We start from the raw sequence: 9,253 nt of genomic DNA, 5'->3' as shown, positions 1-9,253 counted from the left end.
ACTCCCGTGCCCAGCGATTTTTAATTTTTTCATTTAAAAAAGCTGGGGGGGTGGGGGGCGCTCAGCAGCACCCGGATCGCGGCTTGGCCGCCTCGCAGTGGCCGCACGTGTGGCTGCCCGCGGTTGCGCCGCCCGCGCGGGGCGCGAGGTGTGCGGGGGGGGGGGGACCCCCGCGAGGCCGGGCGGGTGCGGACACGAGGCGGCCAGGGGCGGGTCGGAGGCAGCGCCGGCCACCATTTTGGGCGGCTGCCTGTATTTTAATTATCCGAGCGAACGCGTGAGGGGCCACAGTGCCCTGGCCGCGCGCGGGGCTCGCCCCACGGGCGTGGGCCCCGACCCCCCGCACCAGCGCCGCCCCGCGTCCCCGCCAGCTCTGCACGTGTTCCTGGAAATGAAAGGGGGATGCGCGCGCCTCCCGGGGGGTGCCCTCGTGGCGCTGCCCCCTCCACGCGGGTGGCCGCCCGCCCCACCCCGCGGGTCTCGGGGCCGCCCCCGCCCTGCGCCCCGCTTCCCCGGCGGGCGGCGGGGTGCGATTTGCATGTCTATGAGCACTGGGCTCCGGGACGGCTCCCGGGCCCGCCCCCGCGCGCGCCCCGCCCCCCGCCCCCATTCTCCGCCCGGCTTTGATCTCCGCTGCACAGCGGGCGCGTCACTCGGGCTGCTGGGGAGTTTTGTGGAAGTTGCGAAGTCCCGGCGCCTGCACTGCGCGGTCGGCGCGGCAGCGGACGGGCGGCCGGAGCCCAGCGCGCACCCAGCACCCCGCCGCCGCCGCCGCCGGGCCCGCCATGGAGCACCAGCTCCTGTGCTCCGAGGTGGAGGCGGTGCGCCGCGCCTACCCCGACGCCAACCTGCTCAACGGCCGGGTGCTGCGCGCCATGCTCAAGGCGGAGGAGACCTGCGCGCCCTCCGTGTCCTACTTCAAGTGCGTGCAGAAGGAGATCCTGCCGTCCATGCGCAAGATCGTGGCCACCTGGATGCTGGAGGTGCGCGATGCGGGGCGCCCCCCGGGGACCCCGCGCCCACCCCGCAGCCGGCCGCGCCGCCGTGGCTACGGAATCCGTGCTTTCCGAATAAATAACCCCGAGAGCGGGCAACTTCCGACCCGGGCAGGGGCGCGTGGGGGCTGGGGCGGCCCAGAGCGCGCCCCTCTGCAGGGGCAGGGGGAGGGGCGGCGCCGGGGGCCACCGCGGCGGGTGCGGGGCGCAGCCCGGGCGCCGCTCGCGTGCCCGGGGGGAGGGGGCGCGGGTAGGATCTTTAGGTGAATGCCCACGGACACGTATGCAAGTGCCGCTCGTGCCAGTGTTACGCGCCATCTTTGCTCTTTTATTGCAAAGCTAACGCGTTTATTAATCATTGGGGGCGGGGAGCGGCCGGCGGGACGCGGAGGGACCGCCGCGCGGGGCCGCACGGCCGCCCGGAGCCTGCGGGAGGGGCGCGGGGCCGCGGCGTGGGCCGCTCCGAGGGACCCGGCTCGGGACTCCGGGGAGCCCCTTTGTCCCCGCGCCGGGCGCCGGGACACCCCACATGGGCGGCTGGGCCACGCGGCGCGCCGGGCAGCAAGGTCGCGTGGCCCCCGAGGCGCCGGGGAGCGGCCCCGGGGCGCCGGGGGGCTCGGCTCCGGGGGTCGTCCCGGGGCGGGCCGGGGGCCTGGGGCGCGTGCTCCGGCCCGAGGGGCGCGCGGGCGTCTGTGAGCCGCTTCTCGCGGCTCGGCGCAGTGCCCTTGCGCCCGGGGCGAAGGGGGGGTCCCCGAGTTTGAGTTCCTGGGGCTCCCCCCGGGGCCTGCCGCGGGCTCCCGACCCCCGGCCCAGGTAGAGCACCGCCCGAGGGTCATTTTCAGGGGTCTTCTGCGCGCCCAGTTATTTTTTTAATATTTTTAAATATTTTTTGAAAAGATGACGTCTGGGGAAATGCGGCGCGGCGGCCTGGGACGCCACCTTTGTGTCTCGCGGGCGCGGGGCGAGCGCTGCGCCCGGCCACCGCGGCCCCCGGCCCCCGGCCCCCGGCCCGCCCCAGCCCCCGCACCCCGGCGGGTGCCGGCCCCGGATCCCCCGCGCGGGCCGGGGTCCTGGGGGTCGTGCGTCCGCGCCGGCCGCGCGGGGACTTTCCCTTTCAGTTTCGGGGTGGGTGGGCCCCGGGCACGCGCGGGGCGGCGAGCGCACCCCGGGAAGCCCGTGCCGGCCCCTGGCCCGGCGCCCTCGGGCACGGAGACCCCGGCGCGGGGCGCGGGCGGCGGTCACGGCCCCGCGTCTTCCCGCAGGTCTGCGAGGAGCAGAAGTGTGAGGAGGAGGTCTTCCCGCTGGCCATGAACTACCTGGACCGCTTCCTGTCGCTGGAGCCGCTGAAGAAGAGCCGCCTGCAGCTGCTGGGGGCCACCTGCATGTTCGTGGCCTCCAAGATGAAAGAGACCATCCCGCTGACCGCCGAAAAACTGTGCATTTACACCGACAACTCCATCCGGCCGGACGAGCTGCTGGTACCCGGGGGGCGCCCCGCGGGCCGGGGGCGGGGAGGAGAGGCGCGGGCGGCCGGGCCGGGCCGGGGCCGGGGCCGGGGCCGGGGCTGGGGGCGGCCCTCGCCGGCGCCCGCCGCTCGCGGTCCGCGGCTCCCACCAAGTTTGCGCCCCGCAGCGGCGTGGCCGGGCAAGAGTGGGCGGCGCGCGCCCCCTAGCGGCGCGAGCCCGGACGGCCTTCGGGTTCCAGGTGGCGGAAGGTGGCCTTTTTTTTTGTCCTTGCCTGCACAAGGTCGCCTCGCGGTCGCCTCCTCCCGTCTGGATCAGGGACCGTGTGCGGGTTCCTCTCCCCCACCGCGCCCCGCATTCCCTGGGCGCGCCCCTCGCTGCTCCGCCCTCCTCCCCAGGGACCCCTCCCCCGGGTGGGGGCAGACCCCGCGCGTGCGGCTCCTGACGCGCGCTGCGCCTTTCGCCCGGTCCCGCAGCAAATGGAGCTGCTCGTGGTGAACAAGCTCAAGTGGAACCTGGCCGCGATGACCCCGCACGACTTCATCGAGCACTTCCTCTCCAAGATGCCGGAAGCCGAAGAGAACAAGCAGATCATCCGCAAACACGCGCAGACCTTCGTCGCCCTGTGCGCCACAGGTGGGGCGCCCCGGCCCGGGGAGGTGGCCCCGGGGTCTCCCCTCTGGCCCCCGCCTGCCTGCTCTCCCAGCCTGGCTGGGGGCGGGGGGGGGGGAGACCTCTTCCAGTGACGGCCCCCTGTGCTGCGCTGGGCGCGCCTGGCAGCCCTGACCACTGCGTGCCCAGCCGGCTCTGCCCGCCCCCACCCACCTCCACCCCTTCCCGTGTCCTCAAGGAGCCTGGACTGCCGGGGCCCCTCCTGGCCTCTCCCGGGCTGGGCCACCTGCCAGAGGCGCCTACAAGGGCGGGGAGGGGAGAGCGGCCGGCAGCGCCTGCACCACGTGCTCGGGTGGCCAGTGGCAGGCGCGCAGCCCCAGTGCGGGGGCGGCCAGCAGAGGAGCTTGGCCGCCTGAGGCCCCGCTAGGGGCGCCTGGGGCCAGCCCAGCTGAGCCTGGGAGGGGCCTCGGGCCCGGCTGCTTTTGGCGCCTGGGGTGGCACTGCCCTGGCCCCAGACCCTGCACGCCTGCAGAAGCCGAGGGTTCAGCTGCGCCCCCATGCAACCCCCAGCCCCGCTGCCGAGTGCCAGAGGCCTGGAGACGGTGGGGGGAGGGCACAGAAGCCTCGCCCACCTGCCCCGCCCCCTCTGGGCGCTGTGCTCCACCTCCGGCTCTGGTGGGATCTCTCCCATCACAGCTGTCTGGGCTCACACCTGCAGGCTAGGGGTCACCCCAGAAGGCAGGGGGATGGAGCCCCCACATCCAGTGTGTGCCTCCTCCCTGGGGGTCCAGAGCAAGTCCCCGACCCGGAGCTGCCATCTTCCTGGCCGGGCCCTCCCGCCTGCAGCCGCGTCCCACCCTACGCCGCAGACCTGCCGGGGGTCTCAGAAGCCGGCTCCTGAGCGTGCCGAGGCCTCCCTGGCCAGGCGCGGGGGCAGGCAGGCGGGCAGGCGGGCAGTCTCCCGCCGAGGAGCCACGAGGGCCGCCTCCCAGACTGCAGGCGGCCTTTTATGGAGCTGAAAGTGGGTTTGGAGAAAGGCACACTTCCCTGGAGATAATGGGAGGGCCGGCTCCCGCACAGTCGCCCTGCACGGAGACACGCCGGCCACAGCTCCTCTCCTGGGACCCCAGGTGCTGGTGGGGAGGGGGGCTGCAGAGGCCCCGCCTTCGGGGTATGGTCAGCGGCCAGCAGGCCTGGGCCCCGTGTGGCACAGCTAGGGTGCAGCCTGTCCAGGTTCCCGCTGAGGTGGGGGCTGGCGATGATGTGGCCCCTCTAGGGGACGGCCCCCATGGGAGGTAGTGGGGCCTGGACCTGGCCTCCACAGCGTAGGGGGCCGGGCTGCCCAGTGCACAGCCCATGACTGCTCTGGGCTGGGCTGGGTTAGGTCAAGACGCCCCTGCAAACAAAGCCAGTTCAGGAAGGGGTCTTGCGCCCCTGAGCCCCTGCGGCCACAGGGGCCGGGGTGGGAGGCGGGGACAGCCTGGCCCAGCTCCAGCCCAGGGCCCCTCACCAGTAACTCCTGGGGCCAGCCAGCTGCCAGGCGCGGAGTGAGCACACAGGAGGCAGGGAGGCCCGCAGAGGGGCGCCCACTGCAGCGCTCTGCTCCTTCCTGGACCCTGATCCCTGGGGTCTCCCGCCTCCCAGGCCGTCCAGGGCATTGGGCCCAGCATTGCTGGTGGTGGGCGATGGCCAAAAACCCGACCTGAGCTGAGGGCCTGGTGTGGGGCTGGCTTTCCCTAGCCAAGGTCGCGGGGAGAGCCGAGCCCAGCCCTGCAGGGGGAACCGGAACCCATAGACCCCGTCGCAGTGGCCTGGAGGGTGGCTGGTGCCGTCCACAGGCGGTCCCTCGGGGACGTGGTCCCCTGAGGGGCAGGTCGTGTGGCTGACACCCGCCCTACACAGTGGCTGTACTAGCTGTTGTGAGTGCCACAGCACCTGCCCCTGCTGTCCCGCCCACAGCCCAGGCTGCGCTGAGTGCTCGGGGGAGACCCCCTGCTCACGGCCCCCTCCCTCTCCCTCTGCTGCAGACGTCAAGTTCATTTCCAACCCGCCGTCCATGGTGGCGGCCGGCAGCGTGGTGGCCGCCGTGCAAGGCCTGCACCTGGGGAGCCCCAACAGCTTCCTGTCCTGCTACCGGCTGACGCGCTTCCTGTCCAGGGTGATCAAGTGTGACCCAGTGAGTGGCAGCCCGGGGCGGCCCCCCACAGTGCCCCATCCCCCTCTCTTCACAAGGGAGTTCCTGGTAGAGCAGAGCTGTTGGCCGGTCAGGGACAGTTTCCCCCAGCGGGGGCCCAGGTCATCCTAGGGGGGCGGCTCTGGAAGGTTCTAGGAGTGTCCCCACTGGGTGCCATCTCATGTGCCCGTCTGGTGGCACCAGGGTCTCAGGGCACGGGGACAGCGGCTGCCCACCCCGGAGGGGCGGAGCTCACTTCTGCTGTGACCCAGCCCAGCCCCCACCCTGGGGTGGGGGGAGACAGGCCTCAGCCTGCATGGCAGAGCAGCCCCTGCCCCGGCTGGGAGCCGCCCCTTCCTCTGCCGGGGACCCCAGGACCTGCTCAGCTTTGCCGGCTGATACGTCACGGCCGTGCCAGCCGGCGCTGTGTCCCCGGGCTGCCCGTCCCGCCTGTGAGCGGAGGCTGCAGTGACCCCATGTGGCTCTGCAGATCCCGAGCCGAGGCTCCGCGGCCCTGGCTCCAGGCACGGGCCTGGAGGTGTCTGCTGTCTGGGACGGGGGGGAGGGGGGCTCCCCTGGCCAGCAGCCACTCTCAGCGGGCTGGGGGGGGGGGTCCACAGAGGACTCTGGTGTGGCAGAGGGGACATTCTGGAATTTTCCATGGTGGGCAGAATGTCCAGCCCGTGTATGTGCCGTGTGCCGCACACCCTCCTCCCAGCAGATGGCATGGCTCACAGGGGTTGGGGGGACGGCCACACAGGAGCCTGGTCCGGCTACAGCCGGGTCTTGAGCCCCAGCCAGGCCTCAGTTTCCCCATCTGTGAAGCGTGGCTGAACCCAGCCCCCGAGGGGACAGCTGCTTTCCAGGCCGGAGGCGCGGTGGGTGGCGTCCCCAAGCCCCGGGGGCCCACTTCTCACTCCGGCCTCGCTCAGCCAGCTTGGGGTGCAGCGCTGAAGTCCCCGGAGCCCTGGGTGGGTGGCAGCCCCCTTGCAGGTGGAGGAGGGAGGCCGGGCGCCCTCCTCAGGCTCCGCGTCTCCCAGGACTGCCTGCGTGCCTGCCAGGAGCAGATCGAGGCCCTGCTGGAAGCCAGCCTGCGCCACGCCCAGCAGAACCTGGACCCCAAGGCCACCGAGGAGGAGGAGGAGGAGGAGGAGGAGGCCGACCTGGCCTGCACGCCCACCGACGTGCGGGAGGTGGACATCTGAGGGGCCGCGGACCTGGCTCTCCGGGAGGGAAGCGTCCTTCTCCACGTGGGTTATTTCCCCCTTGCATCTCCAATGTAAGCGAAAAATGACCTGGAAACTGTCTTTACAGAGAGAGAGAGATAGTGCTCCGTACCCCGAGCAGGGAGGGGGTTCTGCTGCCAAAATAGAGGACTTCATACCCAATAATCACCTAGTTTTCTACTAAGTGCTTGTGTCGCTGTCAGGAGTAGCACTAACCCGAGGCCAGGGTCTCCAGCAGCGGGGACTACATTTGATTCTTTATGTGTTTCAGAAAAAGAAAAAAAAAAAAAAAAAAGGCATAAAAACATTGGGAAAAAATAGAAAAACTCAACCAAGCATCGGTGAGGTAGAAGAGAGCTTCTAGGTAGGAACGCGGGTTCCCCGCCTCCCCCCTGCGTGGCGTGGCCGTGGCCGTGGCCGGCGTGGCCACGCCCCTCCTCCCTGCATGTAGTCACTTTATAAGTCGCCTGTGTGTGTGTTTTCTCTCCTGTCCACTTTAGCCACGGTCCGTGGGGTGTCCAGCTTAGAGTAGCGTGGGAGCCCCCACCTCGTCCCCGTCCCTGAGGGGTCCCTGGGTGCCGCCACGCCCCCCGGCACCATGCCCCCCGCTCAGCTCCATGGTCGCCTGGGCGCAAGACGCTGGTTCGAGGCGGCCTGCTCACTGCCAGGCTACGTCCACAGCTGTTTTTTACTTTTTAATTTTTTTGTGTTTTGTTGCGTTTTCAATATTCTGAAACCATTCCATTTCGAGGCACTTTGGTCCGGTGGTTCCTGGGAAGCAGCTCTGTCCGTGATGCGTGCGCAGGGCGGTGGCAGGAGGGCGTTCTTGGTTTTCCTGTTGTTTTTCATGGAATGGTTTGGGGATATTGGGTCCTTGTGGGAGCAGGATGGGAGGTGGTGCATGTCGTGTTGGTCGGTGAAGGGCACGTGCGGAAGGCTCGGTGCCAGTCCAGGAGGGGGGGTTCTGCAGAGAGGCTGCGGCTCAGGGCTCCCGCGGGGCCGCCCAGCCCTCGCCCGGAGAGCGCAGCGGGAGGGTGAACACTAAAGTATATAATTTATAGCTGAGGCTGAGATATTTATTGCAGAGGACGCTCGTGAGGCCAGTACGCTGTACGGAGCGATGCCGTCTCCCCTAGACTGGCGGACGCGGGTCGTGGAGGGTGGGTCCCCTCGTGGGCGTGTCTGCTTGGCAGTGAGCCGATGGCAGGGCTGCAGGGACGTTAGGGTACTAGAAGCAGGTTCAAGTTCAAGTTCAAGGTCAGGTGCAGTGTGTAATTCCCCCCACCTTTGCAAACAGATTTTAGCCCCACCCCCGTGTCTCCTAGAATTTATGTGCAGGAAGTAAGGGCTGGAGGGAGTTGGGGTGGGCGGGCAGGGACGCTGGGGAGCCCCTCGTGGACGGCGGCCCCGGCTTCCCCGCGTGGCTGCGAGACAGACCCACGGCGCTTCTCTGTGTCTCTCACGGTGTTTTGCTGCTATTGGCCGGTCCGTTGTTGGTTTTACGGTATCAGACAAACCGCCATGTCCTGGTCTGGACTTCCTCGCACACGACGGTGGGGAGTCTGTCTGTCCGTGTCTGTCTGTCCCTGGGGCTCGTGGTGTCGTCGTCAATGTTTTCTCCTCTTTGTGTGTGATTCATTCTGATTTAATGTGATTATTACTGCTCTAGTCCAAAAAAAAAAAAAAAAAAGAAAAAGAAAAGATTCGTGTCACATACCTCATGCTTCACTCAGCCTTGTGTAGACCCGGCGCCCGGCCGTGGGCCTCGGCAGGCGGGCGGGCGGGCGCCCACGCCCGGCCAGCTGGACTCTCAAGCCACCTCCCGCGCAGCCACGGAGGTCCCGTCGCCGTCGCTGCTGCTGTGACGCGTGGGGCTGCACGCCCGGGCCCCCGTCGGCCAGGACGAGTGGAATCGCTTCTGGAACCTGTGCAAGCTCTGGGTGTGGTCTCCGTGTGACGATTTGAAGAGACACACATCTCGGGGAGGCCAGCTCACAGCGCCGCGCGGCCCGGCCCACCCGTGGGCCCACCCAGGCTTTAGCTCTCCCGGCTGCGTCGCGGGTGTGTCCCGAGGCCGGGGCGGGTGGCAGGTCCCGGAGCAGACATGTACCCGGCACATTTCCAGCAGAAAACAAAAGATGACCGTGACAAAAAGAAAAAAAAAAAAAGTCTAGAAATAAAATTGGTAAAACCCCAGCGTGAGTGGCACCTCCTTGGCATGGCGGGCGCGGAGGGCTGGGGTGACTGTCCTCCCGTGCTGTGGGTGGGCCGCCGGCATCCCCGGGCTGGGCTGCTGGGGCATGATGTGCCAGGGGCTCGGCTCCTGGTCCCCGTGGCATCCGCGGTGCCGGTGAGCCCTGGTTGTCTGCAGGCACAAACCGCTGTGTGCCCTGGGCAAATCCTGGGCCACAGAGAACACAGCTCTGGGGGGCCTCGCTCTGCCCCCACCCCCGGACCTGGGTGCTTGTTCCCCGGAAGGCTCAGGGGCCTGGGTCACACCTGCCACCAGGCTTCCCTGCTACCAGTCACCACTGAGTGGCCAGCAGTGGCCGGGCTAGTTCTCCATCCGCTCTGGGGGGGATCTGCGGGGTTCTAGGGCCTCTCCTACAGAGGGGCCCCCAGGCTCAGTGGGTGGGCAGCCTGCGGCTGAATTTGGCCCGTGGTCCGTGGTGCCTGTGCAGACTGCGTGGGGCCAGCCAGGAGGGAGGAGGAATCGGGGCGGGGGGTTCCTGAGCCTGAGAGCTGTTGGTTCTTTTGAGAGAAACATCAGGGGAAACAGCCCCC

The 9,253-nt window shown here is 69.0% G+C and overlaps 1 protein-coding gene across 1 annotated transcript; it reads left to right on the top strand.

Moving 5' to 3' along the window:
• The first annotated feature begins 649 nt into the window (after positions 1 to 649).
• Positions 650 to 6,493, top strand: CCND1 (cyclin D1). The gene is made up of 5 exons (XM_062195692.1): positions 650 to 983; positions 2,258 to 2,473; positions 2,935 to 3,094; positions 5,098 to 5,246; positions 6,284 to 6,493. Exons 1-5 carry the CDS (start codon positions 786 to 788, stop codon positions 6,446 to 6,448), a joined length of 888 nt encoding a protein of 295 aa, XP_062051676.1. The 5' UTR covers positions 650 to 785; the 3' UTR covers positions 6,449 to 6,493.
• Positions 6,494 to 9,253: the final 2,760 nt, after the last annotated feature.

This window comes from Lepus europaeus, chromosome 7 (genome assembly GCF_033115175.1).
Source record: "Lepus europaeus isolate LE1 chromosome 7, mLepTim1.pri, whole genome shotgun sequence".
NCBI lineage: Eukaryota > Metazoa > Chordata > Mammalia > Lagomorpha > Leporidae > Lepus > Lepus europaeus.
Note: the sequence above shows the minus strand (reverse complement) of the source record. Positions and strands in the feature narration are given on the sequence as shown.

Coding starts and splice junctions, on each gene's coding strand:
- CCND1 (XM_062195692.1), top strand. CDS start 786: ATGGAGCACCAGCTCCTGTGCTCCGAGGTGGAGGCGGTGCGCCGCGCC. Junction 984..2,257: donor TGGCCACCTGGATGCTGGAG/GTGCGCGATGCG, acceptor GTCTTCCCGCAG/GTCTGCGAGGAGCAGAAGTG. Junction 3,095..5,097: donor CGTCGCCCTGTGCGCCACAG/GTGGGGCGCCCC, acceptor CCTCTGCTGCAG/ACGTCAAGTTCATTTCCAAC.